Genomic DNA, 21,922 nt, shown 5'->3' with positions numbered 1-21,922 from the left:
AGCCTCAAATGGACAAGGTAGGGGAGGTGCTTTCATATCCACATCCCGAAACACAGAAGCAGGTTTGTGCCTTCTTGAGATTTGCCGGGTACTACAGATGGTTCATTCCCAACTTTGCGCATCAGGCTGCCCCCCTCACTGACTTGACAATGGGCAGAAAGAATGATAGTGTTGTCTGGATGCCTGTGACAAAGCCTTCTCATACCTAAAAGTTGCTTTATCTTCGTTCCCGGTTCTGCACAATTCAGACTTTTCAAAGGAATTTATTCTTCAAACGGATGCAAGCGCTTTCGGTTTAGGAGTGGTGCTCTCACAATGTTTTGAGGAGGAAGAATACCCATCACGTTTGTCAGCAGAAAGCTACTATCCAGGGAATGTAATTATTCGACCATTTAAAAGGAGTACTTAACGATTAAGTGGGCAGTGGAGGCCCTCCATTACTACCTCTGGGGACGGCAGTGTAATCTGGTGACTAACCACAACCCACTTCAGTGGTTGTACAAACAGAACGATATTGACACCCAGCTCACTTGGTGGTTTATTAGCTTGCAAGCTTTTGCTTTTGATGTTTGCCACCATTCCGTAGTTGCACACACCAATGATGACATTCCCTCTCACCAGGCTGAGCCCCCACACACACAACTGGTCAAAAGTTTTAGAACCCCTCAGTTTTTCTTTAGACTTAATCAGTTGAAATGCAATGAATTACCTAATATGTTGGAAAGGTAAGCAGTAAACTGCCAAAGGTTTACATTTAAATTTAGGTTAGCAAAAACTGAAAAAAGGAAACTTCTAAATACAGTGGAACCTCGGTTTACAAGTAACTTGGTTTACGAGTGTTTTGCAAGACGAGCAAAAATTTTTAATAAATTTTGACTTGGTAAACGAGCGATGTCTTGCAATACGAGTAGTATGGATACACTTTGTCCGCTGAGCGTCATGTGATCACAACTGAGCTGATGGTGGTTCTCTCTCTCTCCTTATCTCGCTCGCTTGCCCAGCGCGTCTCTCTCTCTCCCCTTATCTCGCTCACTCGCTCGCCCAGCACGTCTCTCTTTCTCTCTCATCTCACTCGCTCGCTCGCCCAGCGCGTCTCTTTCTCTCTCTCTCCTTATCTCGCTCGCCCAGCGCATCTCTCTCTCTCTCTCCTTATCTCGCCGCCAGCCCAGCTTCTCTCTCTCTCGCTCGCTCGCCCATCGCGTCTCTCTCTCTCGCTCGCTCGCCCATCGTGTCTCTCTCTCTCTGGCAATCGTCTCCCATTCTGCGTCTGAGTCTGTGTGCCTCACTCATATAGTCAACATCCGTACGAACGTATACTGTTTGCTACAGCATTGTGACTGTGTGTGTGTGTGCGCTGTGAAGTGCGAGTCCCCATCTTGCCTCCCAAAACATGAAGCTGAGTCTCAGTACTTTAACACCAGCTTTATTCAGCTTGAAATGGCAATAACGCTGTTATTTATTGTAGCGGGATCTTTGTAATGTTCCTTGTATGACTCATTGACGACAGGCGCTTGTCTGCGAACTTTTTGGATGCGCTTATACGGCGAACTGCTACAGCGCTGGGAGACTGCGATTGCTTTGGGATGCTCTTCCGCGTGTCTTCCCGTTGGGTGGAATCCCACATGAGTTTAGAAACTCACACCAGCCATGATTCTTTTTAAAGGTAAAGTGCTGGTTAATTTGTATTATGTATTTTATTTTATATTTTTTATTAATCATTTTTATATTAATAGTTGTGGGTTGTGGAACGAATCATTTGAGTTTTCATTATTTCTTATGGGGAAATTCGCTTTGATATACAAGTGCTTTGGATTGCGAGCACGTTTCCGGAACGAATTATGCTCGCAAACCGAGGTTCCATTGTACAGTATTACAAATGAACCTTCTTCAAAGAACAACTAGTAGGTTATAAGTAAATTAAGCCTTGCAAGTTGAAGCAAACAAATTGCACAGGTCTCCCAGCTCCTGTTAATGCTTAAAAACCCTCTGTCAGTCTTAAAGCAGATTTGGAATAGACTATGTTACAACAACCTCTGAAGTACTACTTGTACAATATTACACTAGAGAAAGCTATAAATTCCAGTGGTAATGGTAAGAAAGTAATTAACAAATGAAAAAAGACTGAGCATTATTACCCTTAGAAGTTTAGGCCTTTCATTTAGAGAAACTGCAAAAAACAAATTCAGTGTCGGTGAGAACGGTGTCCTACACAATCCAAAGACAACTGGAAGAAATGCTGATAGGAACAGATTTAGCAGAATCAAAATCACAGCCCAATTAGAAGACAAGTTTCTGAAGGTTACCAGCTTGCATGATTGCCACCTTGCAGCACAACAACTTCAAGAACAGTTTAACAGTGGTCAAAAAAAGAAGAGACCTTGTGCTGTAAGTTTGACAGGGCGAGTGGTAGTAAAAAAAGCCTTTCCTTAACACTAGAATTACCAGAGTCAACGAAAAAACTTGTAAATCCGTCCCACCTTAAATGCCTTCGCACCTCTCCGTCACTGTCTTTTATCTTCTAAATGTGTCGATAAGCTCAAGAAGCAAGCAGCATGCTAAAGCCCCACACCCCGCACCGCCTCAGAACGGGAAAGAAGTTCTCCCAGTTCCTGCCTTGATTGATTATCTGGGAGTGAGCTACCCAGAATTGTAAGGGGAAATAATTTGATGTGTGTTTTGTGTCTACAACGATCTGTGTAAACACATTGTTAAAACAGAAACGTTTTTCATGTTTTAGTAATAAATAACAAAATATAGACATGAAATGTATAATTTGTGAAGGCTGATGGCCAAATCTATATATATAATGGACTAAGTCGCCCGACCATGGGATACGCATGACAGAGCCACGTCCGCCAACTCACAGAGCCCCACCCACCAACTCTAAGACCATGGGATATGCACGACAGAGCGCCGCCCGCCAACTCTAACCCTCCTCCCGCGTCATGGGATATGCACGACAGAGCCCCGCCTGCCAATTCTAATCCTCCTCCCGCGTCCACCCTCGTTCTTGAGGCATGCACACTGCCTGCTCATATGCCCGCACTAAACACCTCAACAAACACAGTCTCAGTCGCTTTTGTCTCTGCTACAGTCCACATGCACCTCTGAGCCACGTTGACTTTTCATTGTTCTTTTCGGTTCCGGCTGCTTTTCTATATATAAATCAACCAAGTTGCCCGACCATGGGTACGCACGACAGAGCCTCGCCCGCCAACTCTAACCCTCCTCCCGCATCCACCCTCGCTCTCGAGGCATCAACTTCTCAACTGTCACTCCGGAACAACTCAGTACGCGAGCTATATTAAGCATCACCAACGAAGACTCACTACACCTTAATGAACAAGTACTGAAACTTATCCCTACCGGCGAAGTAACTTTCACCAGCGTTGACTCCATCATCACAGACGATCCTGCAGATAAACTTTCATTCCCCGAAGAATTTCTTAACAGTCTTACTCCCACTGGCATGCCTCTGCATAAACTCAAAATTAAAATTGGTTCAGTCATCATGCTTCTCAGAAACCTCATGCCAGCAAGAGGTCTCTGTAATGGCACTAGACTGACTGTTACCAGCATTCACCGCAATGTACTGGAGTGTAAAACTATCACAGCTGCTACCTCACAAACTGTTCCCTGGATTTCCCTGACCCCATCAGCTCAAATTTGCCTTTTACTTTTACACGCAGACAATTTCCTGTTAGATTAGCCTTTGCAATAACAATTAATAAGGCACACGGCCAAACTTTCAAAAAGATATGCCTGTATCTGCCAAACCCAGTTTTCAGTCACGGATAATTGTATGTTGCACTCTCCAGAGTTCCATCTTTTCATTCACTCACAATCGTATCCTCAAACCCACCCCCCATTTGGACAACTGTGTCTTTCAGGAAGTGCTCACCCATCAATAAATAATTATGCGGCGTATGCTACACCGCGGATCAGCTAGTATCAAATAAACACTTTCACAAAAGGTGCAAGTATATTACAACAGCTTCCATGGTGTAGCGGTAAGATCTGCGGACTTGTAATCCAGAGGTCATGAGTTTGAAACCGGCTCCCCGGCAAATTTACCATTTTGAGTAGTAAACTGCTTTTATTGTTAATATTATACAATAAAAACATACATTTGATTTGTGTCTGTTAACAGCCGGTGTAAATTTATAGTATTTGTAAAAGTTAGCTTTTTTTTTCAATTTTATTCATTCGGTCACGATCACAATACGACACCCCCCCCCAAGCCAGTTGTGAGACAAGATTGGAGGAAAGTAGACAGAGGAGAAAAAAAAAAGAAAGAGTTTGAGGCAGAATGCCGAACAAGGAGGAAAGAAAGACAGTTTCACGGCAGAACGCCGAAACGAGACGGAAAAAGAAAGAGGAAATAATTTTAGCAGACTGCTAAAACATAAAAGGAGAAGACGGGAGAAGAGAAAACTTTAGCAACGTGCTAAACTGTTTAGACAGAAAGAAGCAATAGAAGAACGCTAAAGGAAACGTGAAGTATACAAAGTAGTGAAACGCAGTAACAAGTGAGAAAGAACAGTCTAGCAAAGCGCTGATGCGCAAAGCGACACACTGAAGCGATAGATATTTCAGAGAGGAGAAAGCAAGTGGGGAAAACTGTAAAAGTGCACCATCAAACAGAGGGTGTCTATAGCCAATGGAAAGGACAAGTAAGTGTCCCACTGTAGGACGTGAAGAGAGTCAAGAGAGGAGAGGGCCTAACACGTGGTGGACGGAGTGATTTGGGAACCTGAAGAAGAGAAAGACGGCAGGACATGAGTTCAGCACTGGCAAACCGCGAGTGAGGAGGTTGTTCAAGAGAGAGGGAGACGAGAGGCCCAAAGGAGGTACCCAAGGATAAAGGAGAGTACATTCAAACAAGGTCTGTGTGTTTTTTTTGTTTGTTTTAAGTGGCTTCAGTTGAATCCTCAAGTGAAGGGGCCAGTTCTGTATTTTTTGTTTGTTTGGCCACCACGCACCCGAGCTACGGTTTGGGGCCCCCAACGTAGTGAGTAAACTTCACTGACTGTGGTAATTAATAAGGGTGAGCTCACCAGTAATATCGGACGGATATATATACATAGCTGTAAATAAGTGTTTGTGTTTTATTATGTGTTATATATACAGGCAGTCCCCAGGTTACGTATGAGATAGGGTCTGTAGGTTTGTACTTAAGTTGAATTTGTATGTAAGTCAGAACAGGTACATTATTTTAATAAATGCTATTGTTGACCGACTGTAACCAAGTGCTCTGCCAATGAATGATAGAGTTCACCCCTCTCTGACCTTTTTATTATTTCTACTTTATTTTCAATAGTAATGGTTTTTCTCTTCTTTACTATATCACCAGCACTTGCATCAGATTTGTGTTTCAGAGACATTCTTGAAGGGTGAAGACAAAAGGTTAAGATGAGCTCTTCTGCACAGCACTGTCCATGCTGTCACAGCAGGAAGGCACCCGTCAACACGTCTAATGTACTGACAAGAGACAACTTCCTGCTATGTGCGTAACAGTACGAGCAGGTTTGCTATTCAAAATGACTTGGGGAGGCGAGAGAGGGGTTCATCACTACATCCACTACAGTATGCTGCCTGCAGCATCCGCCCACCGAGAACGAACACGGTGCGGCCAAAGGCAGGCAGTGAATCACCCAACCCAAATTCAACAGGCAGCCATCCGAGGCACACTATAGGGTGGTCCAGATCTAATTATGAAATTTTCATTACGCTATAACTTACTAAGTTTATTACAAAGAAAATCACCTGAAAATTCCAGGACCATCGAGAACTGTGCGAACTGACGACATGAAGAATCATCTTCGCACCAAACAGGAATCGTCCCCGCATACATTAAAGTCATCCAGTCGATCTGGATCTGCATAATTATATCTGGACCACCCTGTACAGTACTACCCCTGCTGCCACATTCACCCTCAGTGGCCTCTGTTCAGCCAAAACCGGGTCAGCAGGTTAAGCTAGATATATTAAGTGTCCTCTGATTGGCCTATCGACAGTCCATGTAAGATAGTTGTGAGATGGGATTGGAGGAAAGTAGAGAGAGGAGTAAAAATAATAAATAAATAAAGTTTGAAGCAGAACGTTGAAACAAGGAGGAAAGAAAGACAGTTTCAGGCAGAATGCTGAAACAAGGAGTCAACCATCCCCCCTTTCTAATCTGACTCTAACTAACAGCGCCAGTATAAATTCACACCCGATCTGATGCTATTCGTTTACAAATAATATTGCATTAGTGCGATGATTGGTGCTATTCAGGTCATAAAATGATTTCTTCAAAATGTCACATATATTGTCTCTTTCTTTCTGGTGTGTAATATTCTTTCCTCTGCATGTCCTGGAGTACAAAAGAAACACCACCATACAGCAACATGTGGGGACTGGCAAGATCGGGGGGGAAAAAAAAACATGCGGTCACCGATTACAACCGCAAGATGTTATGCAAATGAATATGAATAATATTGCGTCCGTGCCACGATGTTTTCCGAAATGTACTATACAGGTCATAAAATGAATAATTCCAAATATCATATATAGAGATGTCTCTGATTTTTTTGTTAGTGTGGCTTTGACATTATGGACCATAAGGTGCATACTAAATAAGCGCAAGCAGAAACACTCAATAAAACTGAATAAAAAAAATAAAGTGACGGTGAGATACGAAAAAGGCAGATTCACCAGCGTTTGTGTGTCAGCTTTTATCAATGCAGATCAGAGAATGCCCAGTTCCATTGCCTCAAAACACCACTCACATCTACAATTATTCCCAGTTTCAAATAAAAAGTAACAGTGCCAAATCCCTGGGTTGGGCTGGGATAGGGGGATGGCGGTAGTATGTATCGTGACTGAGAGAATAAAAGTGAAAAAAATAAAAACACTAACTTTTACAAGTACTATAAATGTACACCGGATGTTACAGATGCAAACCAAATGTATGTGTTTATTGTATGATATTAACAATAAGCAGCTCACTGCTGAAAAAAGCAAATATAGGAGGTATTCAGGATCAAACCGGGGACTCTTGAGTGCAAGTCAGCAAACCTTACCGCTATGCCACGGAAGCTATTGTATCATCCTTGAGCCTTTTGTGAAAGTGTTTATTTGATCTTTGGACTTCAGACTTCACACATTATACAGTTCATGCCTACATTTTGTTATTTATTACTGAAATTTGAAAAAAGTTTCTGTTTCAACAATGTGCTTACACAGATTATTGTAGAAATGGAACACACATGAAATGCATGTGTTCCAAATAACTATTATTTCCACTCTAAAACTCTAGCACTTCACTCCCAGATAATTAAGGCATGAGCTGGGAGAACTTTGTTGTGCCCATTCTGTGGCGGTGGGGAATATGGAATAGTAGGCTGCTTGCTGCTTGTCTTTATTGGCACATTTACAAGACAAAAGATGCTGATGGAGAGGTGCGAAGGGATTTAAGGTGGGCCGGATTTACAAGTTTTTTTCGTAGGCTCTGGTAACTCTAGTGTTAAAGGATAGAATAGGGCCTTGAAATACCAGCAGTAGAATGATGCTGAGTGGAAGAAAGTCTTATGTACCGATGAATCAAAACTTGAAATCTTCGGCTCATCATGCTGGGTGTTTGTACACCATTGAGTTAGTGAAAGAAAGGTTCCTCAGCGTGCGACTCCAACTGTGAAACATGGACAAGGAAATGTGATGGTCTGGGGTTCTTTTGCTGGAGGCAGAATTACTGACTTGCACAGAGTGACTGGCATTCAAAAGGGTTACCACAGTTTGGCTGTTACAGTATATCAGAAAAAGTGGCTACATTTTGATGAAGCAAAAATTTGCACAAAAGTTTGTACACATAATGATTCCTTGACTTATTTTTTATTTGCCATTGTTTATTTGTTCTATGCCTTGATTACATGACAATAAGACATTAAACTATGTGCATTTCCATAAAAACTGAAAAAACTGAGGTGTGCTGAAAATTCTGACCAGTAGTTTATGTATAATACTTTCAATTAGGTTAAGAATTTTATACTATTTTAATTAAATTGTAACTTTCTCTTCCGTATCTTGTAAAGCACTTTGAGCTATTTTTTTGTATGAAAATGTTCTATAGAAATAAATGTTGTTGTTGTTATACAGATGTTTCATATTATTTTCTCAATTTCAATTTTTGCCCTAACCCATTTTACTATTAAGGGGATATGAAACAAAAATTAGAAGTATATACTTCACTTTACACAGAATCCAACTATATGCCACTAATGTTTAACTCTAAGGTGTAAAAAGTCTTAGGGATTACAGTATGGGGGAAGGACACTGGAATGGAAGAGAATAAAAACACAGCACAAAAATCGCCTAATGAAGTGACAGCATGGAGACAAACACTTGTACCCCACTGTGCAGAGGGGTAAAGGCTATACAGTTTTCTTCATAATTAGAGGGTAAAACGTCAAATCCATTTTCATATGCAGTTTAAGTAAGTCTACAGAGACCTTATATCCAGAAACCAACAGCGGGAGCCCATAGTGAAAAATGAAAAATAAAACTTAGCAGGTCTACAAATACAATATGTAGATGTAAAAAACAAGTACGTCAAACAGCTCCAATACCAAGAATTAAAAAAGAAAAACATTTAAAATCTACTACAAGCTACAAATCTTCAAAGATTTTGTCCCAGTGGGGCTCATTTCTTATAGCAGATGTTCTTTGTGTTTCTTTGGTCTGTTTTTATATGAGTAAAATGTCTTTAGGACAATATGACAGTAATTAAATGCACTGTGCATTTCTGGCTATGTGATACCTAATTTAGAAAATAACAATTTCAAGTCAAGCCCAAGTTTTAAATTATCAGATTAACTAATTAATGTAAGGAAAGTTAGGAAACTCACAAAGGAAATCATAATTCTTTAAAAGGAAAAAAATTGTCTATGACAAAAATGTAATGCAAATATATTTTTAAAAAAGTAAATACAGCAACAAGTTATTTGTCTAATAATATACTCAATACTTATACACAAAAGGTAGCTTAGTATTTTACTCACCTGCTTGGATGATGAGCTTTGCACATTCATTACAAGGGAACAAAGCAACATACATTGTGCATCCCTTCACATCAGCTGAATTCTTGTTCATAATTGAATTCAGCTCTGCATGGCACACTAAAAAAGTGATTAAAAAATTGTATTACTTTCTATTGACTTTGTCTCCAACAAATGATGTTCTCTTAGACAAAGAAGAAAACTCACATACTGCATGCAGTGTAGATATTAAGGATATGAAAGTTTTAACATTCACAGATTTCACAGACAGGTTTGAACTTTGGCTTTTGCTTAATAAAATACTAAATAAAAAACAAACCCAATTTTTAAAATGTTTATCAATAGCAGATTTTTATTAAATATTCAAAAAAGCAACAAATATGTTTTTTTTTGCATAAAACTGCAAGTACAAATAACCTTAAGTAGATGTTTGGTTACAAATCCTAAAAATAACTTTCGGTAAAATGAGAATAAATACATATTTACCAACTCCAATTTAAATGCAGCAGAGCTCCCCTACTATGCAGATTTTCATTGTGATGTTCTAAGTTAATATGGGCTGATTCACAAATGAAAAACAAGCAATTCAATACACAATGTGCAAATCAAATCTCAGGTTACAATGCCTAAGAATACAGTAATCCCTCGCTATATCATGCTTTGACTTTCGCGGTTTCACTCTATCGCGGATTTTAAATGTAAGCACATCTAAACATATATCACAGATTTTTAAGCTGGTTGCGCTTTCTGGACAATGGGTCTTTTAATTTAGGTTACATGCTTCCTCAGTTTGATTGCCCAGTTGATTTCATACAAGGGACGCTATTGGCGGATGGCTTAGAAGCTACCCAATCAGAGCGTGTATTACATATTAACTAAAACTCCTCAAAGCTATAAGATATGCTTCCCGCGCGGTGATTGTTTGCTTCTCTCTATCTTTCCCGCTCTCTCTGCTTGACGGAGGGGGTGTGAGCAGAGGGGCTGTTTGCACAGAGGACACGGAGGGCTCTAATAATGTTAACAGGGTGGGAGAGTTTATAAGGGCTTAAAATATATAAAAATAACCACACAAACATATGGTTTCTACTTCGCGGATTTTCACCTATCGCGGGGGGGTCTGGAACGCAACCCCCGCGATCGAGGAGGGATTACTGTATTAAATAATTTTTTTGTAATATAAGATTTATTAACAATGTTACACAATACACAGACTGACTCAATGAAATGCTCAATGGAATCATAGATTCAGTTAAATTATGATGTTATAAATTCTTGAGCAGAAGTACAATAATACCAATATAAATACAGTTGACATTCCAGTGAATAGAAATGTAAGCTTTGCAAGTACTGTAAGAAGTCTGTCTGTATTTTCAGTACTATGCATCTTCAGTGCCATGCACCATAAAGCAGAGTACAGGCAAGAGCGAAAAAAAAAAAAAGTTCAAATGGCATAGAGTTTTCAAATAGTGATGTTTTTCTGTATGAATGTATGTGCACGTGTGCAACAGAGGCAGAGACAGTTTCGATCTCATTCATGTGGTTGCTGGAATATCAAATAAACACTTTCGCAAAGGTATAACAGGGCCCTATGATTTCCGCAATGTGGAAAACACGGACGGAATCATGGAATTAACGCATAAAAACGGATTTTAGATTTAAAAACAGAAATATGCAGAATTTAGAGACTGAAGGGATGACTATTACAAAATTTTCCAGTAAATTAAACGACTGAATAATCTGTAGTTCCATCATTCAGATATTATTTTCTTGTTTGATGTCTTTTCAGAATGCAAATCTTCGTAGAAATTCAGTTGTGCCTCTACCTGTTTGGGCGGGTGTTTCCTGCATGTTTTCTCATTAAAAGCATGCGAATTAGCCAGCTGCACAAAACAGAAATATCGAAGCAAGCAGTATCAGATATATTAGATGCTTAGAAAAAACTAAGAAACAGGAACTTAACAGCAAAATTGAGGGCACAAAAATATCCGAGTGACTTTAACAAATCTGGACAACTTTTCTGCAAGTTTTGACACCATACCATAGACTTGACACGAAAAGATTATTAGTAATTATTAGTATAACATTGGAAAAGGTTTCTGATTTAGGTATGTGTTCAGCATTTCTAGCCTCGCATTTCCTTTCATCCGACACTTACCCAGATCTCTGTAGACACGGAACACACAAGAAATACATGTGTTCCAAATAACGATACACTGTATTATTTACACTGTACAACTCCAGGCACCTCACATTTGGTTAAGCAGCCTTGGCTTTAGCTGTGGGAACTTTTTGCCCAAGTCCTGATGGACTAAGGGATGCATTTAACCTCATGGAATGTCTTAACCTCGTAGACATTCAGGGAAATGGCCAAGTTACTTAAAATAAAGCATTTAAAGACCTCAGTGTATCATCTTTAAACTGATGGTCCAGAGGAGCAGTTTAATCAGACACCCAAACAAATGCTACATAAGGTGGTCAGCGACGATAGAAGGAATTGGGATCAGTTCCTCCGCCTTGTCCTTTTTGCAAGTCAGGAAGTCCCACAAGCCTCTACAGGGTTCTTTCTGTTTGAATTAGTGTGTGGACGGCAGCTCTGGTAAATAGTGAACATTTTAAAGGAAGGTTTGGAGGAGGAGGGGGAGGCTCACCCCTCTACAAATATATTACGAGTGTATTGCGCAGTATTACGATAAATTCGCAAAGATTCGACCCATTCTAAAAACCCATATGGAGAAGGTGCAAGCAGCTCTAGTCTGCTGTTATGAATGTGGCACAACTCTGTGGGAGTTTCGCCCGGGAGATCGGGTCATGGCATTCGTTCCAACCTACCACTCCAAATTATTGGCACATTGGCAAGGCCCATACAAAATTAAGGAGAGAAAGGGACTAGTCAATTATTCGGTGATAGGGAACCAGAACCCTCCTCCAGACAGTCCTGTTCACTTTTCTATAAATATAAAAATGTATGTATGTATGTATGTTCCAGCATCACGTCCGAACGGCTGGAGCGATTTTCATGAAACTTGGTACACATGTTTCTCAATGGTTGACTAAAAATACTGTAGGGTGAAACCAGCCCTAAGCCTCCCCCTTCTGGATAGGGTGGGGTGTGATCTTGCGGCCTTGTATGTATGTTATCATTCAGTTGACACTCGGAACGACCACCAGAGGGCGAGCTGAAGGTGACTGCCAGCATTCTTTATGTTTGAGCACCACCACGTCCCTGTTGCTTTTGAAATTAAATAGAGTTCTACGCGTGCAAGTGTGTGTGTCTGTCCGGCTTGGAAGTGAGACATAGAGTCGGGGTGAGGGCTCCAGCTCTAAGGATACGCAAGCGAAGCCAGCACACCGGCAAAAGGAAACCTCCTAAGAAAGACAGTCGCTTAGCTGCTAATGCACAAACGATGCAAGCACGTCGGTAGCACGAATCCTCATAGCAGAGAGATGCCCAGAGTAGTTCTGACAATTTCAATACTTTCTAGGATCCCGTGGTGGCTTACACAGTTAGCATAAAGCAGGTGACTGCCAGCATTCTATATGATTAAGCAGAACCACGCCCATGTTGCTTTTCAAATTAAATAAAGTTAAACGGTTCTGAGCGTCAACTGGATGATAACATACATACAAGACCGCAAAACAAGCACATTAGTGAATCTTTATTGTTTGTTAAAGAACTTTAAAAATAAAAAATAAATTATGTTTGAGCACCACCGTGCCCCTGTTGCTTTTCAAATTAAATAGAGTTGGCCGGTTCCGAGCGTCAACTGGATGATAACATACATACAAGACAGAAAGACAATGACATTAGTGAGTATTTATTGTTTGTTAATTTATTTTTAATGTTTTTTTTTTAAATTATATTTTTCTCAAACAATTAAAAAAATCACTTTATTTTGCTCCCAGACAACGCTGGGTATTTCATCTAGTTGCTCAATAAAAACGACCTTAACTTCTGCCCTAATCTGAACGCCCATCCACGAGGGGAGCTGGAAGCAGCTATCCTGTCTGTCCCGGAAGTGGTGAGCAAGAAACTCGGACCTCCTTGACTGCGCATGACATTGTGACTGAGCCTGGGGTGATCGTCCAAGAACACCCATATCTATCCCAAGGCAAAAAGAGCAGAACTGGAGTTGGAGATCAAGCATATGCTGGAACTAGGTGCGACACAGGAGAGTCATAGTCCCTGCTCCAGCCCTATTGTCCTGATCACAAAGCCTGATGGGAGTTGGAGGTTTTGCAATGACTTCCGGCGGCTTAACCAAGTCTCCCAATTTAACGCCTATCCAATGCCACGAGTGGACAACCTCCACAAGTGGCTAGGACAGGCCAAGTTCTTGACCACTCTTGACATAACGAAGGGGTACTAGCAGGTTCCTTTAATGAACTCTGCAAAGGTTAAGACTGCATCCAGCACCCCTAGTGGTCACTGGCAGTATTGTGTCTTTCCATTTGGGTTACATGGGACACCTGCGAACTTCCAACATCTGGTGGATAAAGTACTCCATCTTCAGAACTCCGATAGTGCTGCCTACATGGGTGACATAGTCAACTATTCCAGCACATGGGAGGAACACACCTACTGCAAATCCGAGCTGTATTACAGACACTAGTGGAACTAGTGGGCACTAATCGGTAAGGCCACAGTGTTCCAAAATAGATACCATATTGAAATGACCTGAAGGAGAGTGTCTCTTATTCAAGACAAAAGTTTGTATGTATATTTTTGGGGTTTGTTTGTTATACATATATAAAGCTGGATCAGGTCAGTGTTCCCTTTTTCATTCCCACTCACCTACATGGGCAGGCTGCAAGTGTGTCTGTCTGTCAGACTCTCAGGTCTGCTCTACAACAAAATTCAATTTTAGTTTCTGTGATCTTGTTTTTACTATCACCATTTTTAGAATTTGGCAGACTAAGATAGATAGATAGATAGACAGACAGACAGACAGACACTTTATTAATCCCAAGGGGAAATTCACATACTCCAGCAGCAGCAAACTGATAAAAAAACAATATTAAATTAAAGAGTGATAAAAATACAAGTAAAACAGACAATAACTTTGTATAATGTTAACATTTACGCCCCTGGGAGGAACTGAAGAATCGCATAGTGTTGGGGAGGAACAATCTCCTCAGTCTGTCAGTGGAGCAGGACAGTAACAGCAGTCTGTCGATGAAGCTGCTCCTCTGTCTGGAGATGATAATGTTCAGTGGATTCTCCATGACTGACAGGAGCCTGCACAGCGCCCGTCACTGTGCCACGGATGTCAAACTGTCCAGCTCCATACCTACAATAGAGCCTGCCTTCCTCACCAGTTTGTCCAGGCGTGAGGCGTCCTTCTTCTTTATGCTGCCTCCCCAGCACACCACTGTGTAGAAGAGGGCACTCGCCACAACCGTCTGACAGAACATCTGTAGCATCTTGCTGCAGATGTTGAAGGACGCCAGTCTTCTAAGGAAGTATAGTCGGCTCTGTCCTCTCTTGCACAGAGCATCAGTATTGGCAGTCCAGTCCAATTTATTATACAGCTGCACTCCCAGGAATTTATATGTCTGTACCCTCTGCACACAGTCGCCTCTGATAATCACGGGGTCCAGGAGGGGCCTGGGTCTCCTAAAATCCACCACCAGCTCTGTGGTTTTGCTGGTGTTCAGGTGTAAGTGGTTTGAGTCGCACCATTTAACAAAGTCCTTGATTAGGTTCCTATACTCCTCCTCCTGTCCACTCCTGATGCAGGCCACGATAGCAGTGTCGTCAGCAAACTTTTGCACGTGGCAGAACTCAGAGTTGTATTGGAAGTCCAATGTATATAGGCTGAACAGGACCGAAGAAAGTACAGTCCCCTGTGGCGCTCCTGTGTTGCTGACCACAATGTCAGACCTGCAGTTCCCAAGACGCACATACTGAGGTCTGTCTGTAAGATAGTCCACGATCCATGCCACCAGGTATAAATCTACTACCACCTCTGTCAGCTTGTACCTAAGGAGCAGAGGTTGGATGGTGTTGAAGGCGCTACAGAAGTCCAGAAACATAATTCTTACAGTACCACTGCCTCTGTCCAAGTGGGAGTGGGATCGGTGTAGCATATAGATGATGGCATCCTCTGCTCCCACCTTCCCCTAGTATGCAAACTGCAGAGGCTCAAGGGCGTGGCAGACCTGTGGCCTCAGGTGGTGAAGCAGCAGCCGCTCCATGGTCTTCATCACATGTGACGGCAGAGCGACAGACCGGAAGTCGTTCAGCTCACTAGGACGTGATACCTTTGGGACTGGGGTGATGCAAGATGTTTTCCAAAGCCTCGGGACTCTCCCCTGTTTCAGACTCAGGTTGAAGATGCGCTGTAGAGGACTCCCCAGCTCTAGCGCACAGGCAGTCGTGGCGATATTCCATCTGGACCCACTGCTTTGCTGGCACAAAGTCTCCTCAGCTCTCTGCTCACCTGGGCTACTGTAATTGTAGGTGGGGATGTCTCTCCTATGCTGGTATCAGCAGAAGGATGGGTGGAGGGTGCAGTACTCCAAGGTGAGAGTGGGTTAGGATGGTCAAACCTGTTAAAGAAGTTGTTCATTTGGTTTGCTCTTTCCACGTCTGTCTCGATGGTGGCACCCCACTTCGAGCTGCAGCCAGTGATGATCTTCTTCCCATCCCACACTTCCTTCATGCTGTTATTCTGCAACTTCTTCTCCAGCTTTCTCCAGTACTGCTCCTTCACCGCCCTGAGCTGGACTCGGAGTTCCTTCTGTACGCGCTTGAGCTCATGCTGATCACCACCTTTAAAAGCCCTTTTCTTCTGGTTCAAAATGCCCTTGATGTCACTTGTAATCTAGGGCTTGTTGTTAGCATAGCAGCGTACTGTTTTTACTGGAACTACAATGTCCATACAGAAGCTGATGTAGTCAGTAGTGCAGTCAACAACCTCTTCAATGTTCTCACTATTTGATCCCTGGAGGATATCCCAGTCCGTAGTTCCAAAGCAGTCTCTCAGAGCCTGCTCTGCCTCAGGGGACCACTTCCTGAATGAGCGTGTGGTTGTAGGTAGCTCCCTCACTCTTAGTTTGTAGTGAGGCTGAAGCAGGACCAGGTTATGATCTGCTTTCCCAAGCGCAGGCAGCAGGGTGGTGCTGTATGTGTCTTTAAGATTTGCATACAGTAGGTCAATAGTCCTATTTCCCCTGGTGTTACAATCCACATACTGGGAGAAGGCAGGTAATGCTTTGTCCAGCGTCACATGATTAAAGTCTCCAGCGATTAGCACAAGAGCCTCAGGGAGCTGTGTTTGTAATTAAGCAACAGCGGAATGGATGATGTCACCCGCTATTTCCATGTCTGCCCGAGAAGGGATGTAAACAATAATAACAATGACGTTTCCGGACTCTCCGGGCAAATAATAGGGATGCAGACTTGCGGCCAGCAGTTCGATGTCCCTGCAGCAAGTGGAGATTTTAATGTTTACATGTCCCGAGTTGCACCACCTTGTATTTACATAGAGAGCGAGTCCTCCTTCTTTCCGCTTGCCGCAGGTATTTGCGTCTCTGTCCGCTCTAACTGTGCTAAACCCGGATAGCTCCACGTTAGCATCTGGGATGGTAGCTGTTGGCCACGTTTCACAAAAACACAACAAACTGGCCAGTGTGGCCAGTTCGTCGATCTTATTTGGTAGTGAGCTTTTACCTTAGCTCCGGCTCTGCTGCCACAATACCGCCTTCTTACCTTGTCAGGTAAATAGGGAACCACACCGGCGTGGGCATTTGCTCTCAGCACTTGAAGTTGACTACTTGAATAGACAAGTCTCTGCATGTAAAAATCCATGTCCAAGTAGTAAAAATGTAGTAAAAAGTGTCCAGGGAACGAGTCCACATAAAAGAAAGCGATAGGAGTGATCAGTAAAATAGAGAAAAAAGGTAGAAAAATAAAGTTGTACACGGAGATGCTGAAAAGGCTGCCACTCATGGCGGTGCCTGAGTCATAAGACCGAATAGAATACAGTAGAAGAAATTTAACAATTTAATTTAATTTAACAATTATTAATAATAAAAAATTAGGACCTATTTTAGTGTTATTAATATTAATCAACAGTAAAAAGCTGCTAGAACTAGAACTATGCTAGTTGTTAAAACTGTAACCCAACATTGACAAAAAATAAGCCTGTTACAGAATATGCACTGAAACTTAACCCAGCCACAGAGGATGTACAAAACAGTGTTTTTCTTTGTGCCAGTCCCAAGCCCCACTAAAAGGGGAGGGTTACGTCAGGAAGGGCATCCGGTGTAAAATTTTATCAGATCAACATGCGGACAACAATACCGATTTCCATACCGGATCAGCTATTGTTGGCCGAAGAAGGAGAAGAAGAGGTGGGGAGACGTGTTCGGAGGAAAGAGGTAAGGTAAAGAGAGTGGAACTGAGGTTAGGAACTTTGAATGTTGGCAGTATGACTGGTAAGGGGAGAGAGTTATCCAATATGATGGAGAGAAGGAAGGTTGATATATTGTACGTGCAAGAGACAAAATGTAAGGGGAGTAAGGCCTGGTGGATCAGAGGTGGTTTCAAATTGTTCCTTAATGGGGTGGCTGGGAGGAGAAAAGGGGTAGAGGTTTTTCAGAAGGAACAGTATGTCAAGAGTGTTTTGGAAGTAAAAAAAAGTGTCACACAGAATAATGATTATCTAGCTGGAAATTGAAGGTGTGATTATGAATGTTATTAGTGCATATGTCCTGCAGATTGGGTGTGCAATGGATGAGAAAGAAGATTTCTAAAGCGAGTTCGATGAAGTGATGGACAGTGTACCAAAGGGCCAGAAAGTGGTTTTTGGAGCGGATTTTAATGGACATGTTGGTGAAGGGAACAGAGGAAATGAGGAGGTGATGGGTAGGTATGGTGTCAAGTAGAGGAATGAAGAAGGTCAAATGATAGTGGATTTTGCAAACAGGATGGGCATGGCTGTGGTGAACACGTATTTTAAGAAGAGGGAGGAACACAGGGTGACGTACAAGAGTGGAGGAAGATGCACACAAGCAGATTATATCCTATGCAGATGAGTCAATCTGAAGGAAATTAAACACTGCAAAGTGATGGCGAGGGGAAAGTGTAGTTAGACAGCATAGGATGATGGTCTGTAGGATGATGTTGGAGATCAAAAGGAGGAGGAGCAAAGCAGCAAATGGTGGAAGCTGAAAAAGGAAGACTGCAAGGTTGAGTTTAGGGAGGAGGTAAGAAAGGTACTGGGTAGCAATGAAGAGTTACCAGACAGCTTGACAACTACACCAGAAGTAGTAAGGGTGACATCAAGAAGGGTGCTTGGTGTGACATCCAGACAGAGGAAGGAGGAAAAGGAAACCTGGTTGTAGAATGGGGAAGTACAGGAGAGTATAAAGAGAAAGAGGATGTCGAAGAAGAAGTGTGATAGTCAGAGAAAAGCAGAAAATAGACAAGAGTACAAGGAGATAAGGTGCAAGGTGAAGAGAGAGGTGGCGAAGGCTAAAGAAAAGGCATATGATGAGTTGTATGAGAGGTTGGACACTAAAGAGGGAGATAAGGATGAGTACTGATTGGCAAGACAGAGGGACAAAGCTGAGAAAGATGCAGCAGGTTAGGATCATAAACGATAAAGATGGAAACATATTTACAAGCGAGGAGGGTAGGTTGAAAAGATGGAAAGAGTACTTTGAGAGGCTGATGAATGAAGAGAATGAGAGACAGAGAGAAGGTTGGATGATGTGGAGATAGTAAATCAGGAAGTGCAACGGATTAGCAAGGAGGAAGTAAGGACAGCTATGAAGAGGATGAAGAATGGAAAGGCCTTTGGTCCAGATGACATACGTGTGGAAGCATGGAGGTGTTTAGGGGAGATGACAGTGGAATTTTTAACCAAATTTTTTAATGGAATCTTCGAAAGTGAGAGGATGCCTGAGGAGTGGAGAAGAAGTGTACTGGTACCGATTTTTAAGAATAAGGAGGATGTGCAGAGCTGTGGTAAATACAGGGGAATAAAACTGTTGAGCCACAGCATGAAGTTATGGGAAAAAGTAGTGGAAGCTAGGTTAAGAAGGGAAATAATGATTAGTGAGCAGCAGTATGGTTTCATGCCAGGAAAGAGCACCACAGATGTGATGTTTGCTCTGAGGTTGTTGACTGAGAAGTATAGAGAAGGCCAGAAAGAGTTGCATTGCGTCCTTGTAAACCTGGAGAAAGCATATGACAGGGTGCCTCAAGAGGAGTTGTGGTATTGTATGAGGAAAGTGTGACAGTGGTGAGATCTGTGGTAGGAGTGAGGATTATATCAGGGATCAGCTCTGAACCCTTTCTTATTTGCAATGGTGATTGACAGATGAGATTAGACAGGAGATCCCTTGGACTATGATGTTTGCTGATGACACTGTGATCTGTAGTGAGAGTAGGGAGCAGGTTGAGGAGACCCTGGAGAGGTAGAGATATGCTCTAGAGAGGAGAGGAATTAAGGTCAGTAGGAACAAGGCAGAAAACGTGTGTGAATGAGAGGAAGGTCAGTTGAATGGTGAGAATGCAGGGCGTAGAGCTGGTGAAGGTGGATGAGTTTAAATATTTGGGATGAACAGTATAGAGAAACAGATTGTGGAAGAGAGGTGAAAAAGAGAGTGCAGGCAGGGTGGAAAGGGTGGAGAAGAGTGTCAGGAGTAATTTGTGACAGACTGTTATCAGCAAAAGTGAAAGGGAAGATCTACAGGACGGTAGTTTGGGTTGGAGATGGTGGCGCTGAATAGAAAGCAGGAGACAAAGCTGGAGGTGGCAGAGATAAAGATGCTAGTATTTGCATTGGGTGTAATGATGATGGATTAGGATTAGGAATGAGTACATTAGAGGGCTGGCTCTGGTTGGATGGTTGGGAGACAAAGTCAGAGAGGTGAGATTGCATTGGTTTGGACATGTGCAGAGGGGAGATGCTTGGGTATATTGGGAAAAGGATGTTAAAGACAGAGCAGCCGGAAAAGAGGAAGTCAAACCAGTGGTAAACAAGGATTTTTCGAAGAGAAACAGTACCAAAGGAATCCAGTCTTCGTCTCAGATCACTGGAAAGCGTCAATGTCTCGCAACCATATAGCAAGACAGGAAGCACCAGGACTCTAAAGACTCGGACCTTTGTCTTTTTGCATAGACATTGGGATTGCCATACACCCTTTTCCGACACTCTTTTCGCAGACAGACGCACTGCTGACGGCTGTGGCTAAGATGACATTAAAGGCCTGGATCTTGTTTTTTATCCAGAACACTCTCAAGCCCAGACATTCAGACTTGTTGATAAGTCTCTCAAGAGCCCCGATCAGAGCCTCCATTGACTATGTGAAGATCACAGCCTTATTAGCAAAGTCAAGCTTAGGGAATCTTTCTTCGCCAACAGAGTCCCACATATCCATTATGGAAACATTAATAAGTATAAACCTGTAATCTGCTGGGTTTAAAGTAGGGATTTAATGTGTAATGTTAAGCCCAGTATTAGTTAATGCCACTAGATGGTGCTGTTTTTCTGTTGATGTGTAATTCCTTCGACTACGTTGGAAATTGTTGATGTTGTTTGTTATTAATATATGGAGTTCAATGGATGGAGTACTGAAAATAAAGAAGCCTTATTTTTTATTTAGAGATATTCAACGGAGTAGAAATATTAGTTATTTTCAATACATAACAGTGGCGGCGAGGGAGGATCAGTGACTAATCCAGTGTGGTGCTACAACAGAAGCTAATTTAATTTCTAAGAAATTGACTGTACTAATACAGAATGGCATATTAGTCCACATTCATGAGTTTGATGTAACAAATATGAGCTCACGGGATTCATACACAGAATTAGTGAACTTCATCCTGTAAGCTAATAAAGTAACAGATGCTAACCAGAAGCAAGCAGTGCTGCTAACTGTAATTGGCAGTAAAAAATTTGAAAAGTCGCTCATTTCCCCAGTTAAACCCAGTGACCAGTCTTATTAGAAAATTTTAACACTATTTAAAGACAAGCCAGTAAAAAGCAAGTTCATCTCACAAAGTGGAACTGAGAGCCCATGCACCTCCAAGAACACCTTGAAAGTGCACCCAATACAAGCACCTATTCTGCAGAAATCATTAAAAGCATGGAAGCTTTAACGACCGGACACAAGACATATACTGATGTCATAATACATGGAGTTCCATGCAAGATGGAAGTGGATTCAGGATGTGAGTGTTCATTAACCTCATTAGCGTAACTTTTTCTTTCAAAAAAAGCATATTTTATGGCTTGAAAAATTACATTTTTATTAAATCTCATCTTTCTATTGTAAAACAAGCAAAACAAAGTAGATAGATAGATAGATAGATAGTACTTTATTAATTACAAAATATAGAAAGTATAATAATAATAAAATGAGCAGCACATGTGCTAGTGACATGAGTGTCACTTTCAGATTTCCAGAAGCCCTTTTGGTTTCATTGACCGTTTCAGTTTCACTGCCTGATGACAGAATCACTTCGCCATCACTGCTGATGAGAGGCGTTTCTTATGTCATTATGAGGCTAGATGAAGACATGTCTACACCGTTGCCCGAGTAACACTCGGGCTTAACGCTTACACAAGATACTAGGGCTGTTCGATATAACGATATATATCGGATGACAATATGAAAACGTCTATCGCTGCACATTACGCTATCGTTTGTTTCGTGGTGTCGCAAAATAAACTGTTTACGGCAATATTTTTTTCATTGTTTTGATGGCCACCACGTGGATGCAGACTAACTAGCATAGCTGATGAAGACGAGGCAACACCAGGTAGCTCCACACAGAAGGACCTTGTTCCTAAACGAGGGGCTACCTCTGTAGTATGAAGATGATTTGGATTTGAAGAGTCTGCCAGAAAACGGTACTGTGCAAATTATGCTGC

The 21,922-nt window shown here is 41.9% G+C and overlaps 1 protein-coding gene across 1 annotated transcript in view; it reads right to left on the bottom strand.

The window, feature by feature from the left end:
• dctd (dCMP deaminase) overlaps positions 1–21,922 on the bottom strand; it is a 300,948-nt gene that overhangs the window by 99,878 nt on the left and 179,148 nt on the right. The window contains exon 4 of the mRNA XM_039751047.1: positions 9,039–9,155. Coding sequence (XP_039606981.1) covers positions 9,039–9,155 — 117 coding nt within the window. The remainder of the gene's footprint in view (positions 1–9,038; positions 9,156–21,922) is intronic.

The sequence above is a fragment of the Polypterus senegalus genome, chromosome 4 (genome assembly GCF_016835505.1).
Source record: "Polypterus senegalus isolate Bchr_013 chromosome 4, ASM1683550v1, whole genome shotgun sequence".
Lineage (NCBI taxonomy): Eukaryota > Metazoa > Chordata > Cladistia > Polypteriformes > Polypteridae > Polypterus > Polypterus senegalus.
The sequence above is the reverse complement of the archived record's forward strand: the minus strand, read 5'-3'. Positions and strand labels throughout refer to the sequence as shown.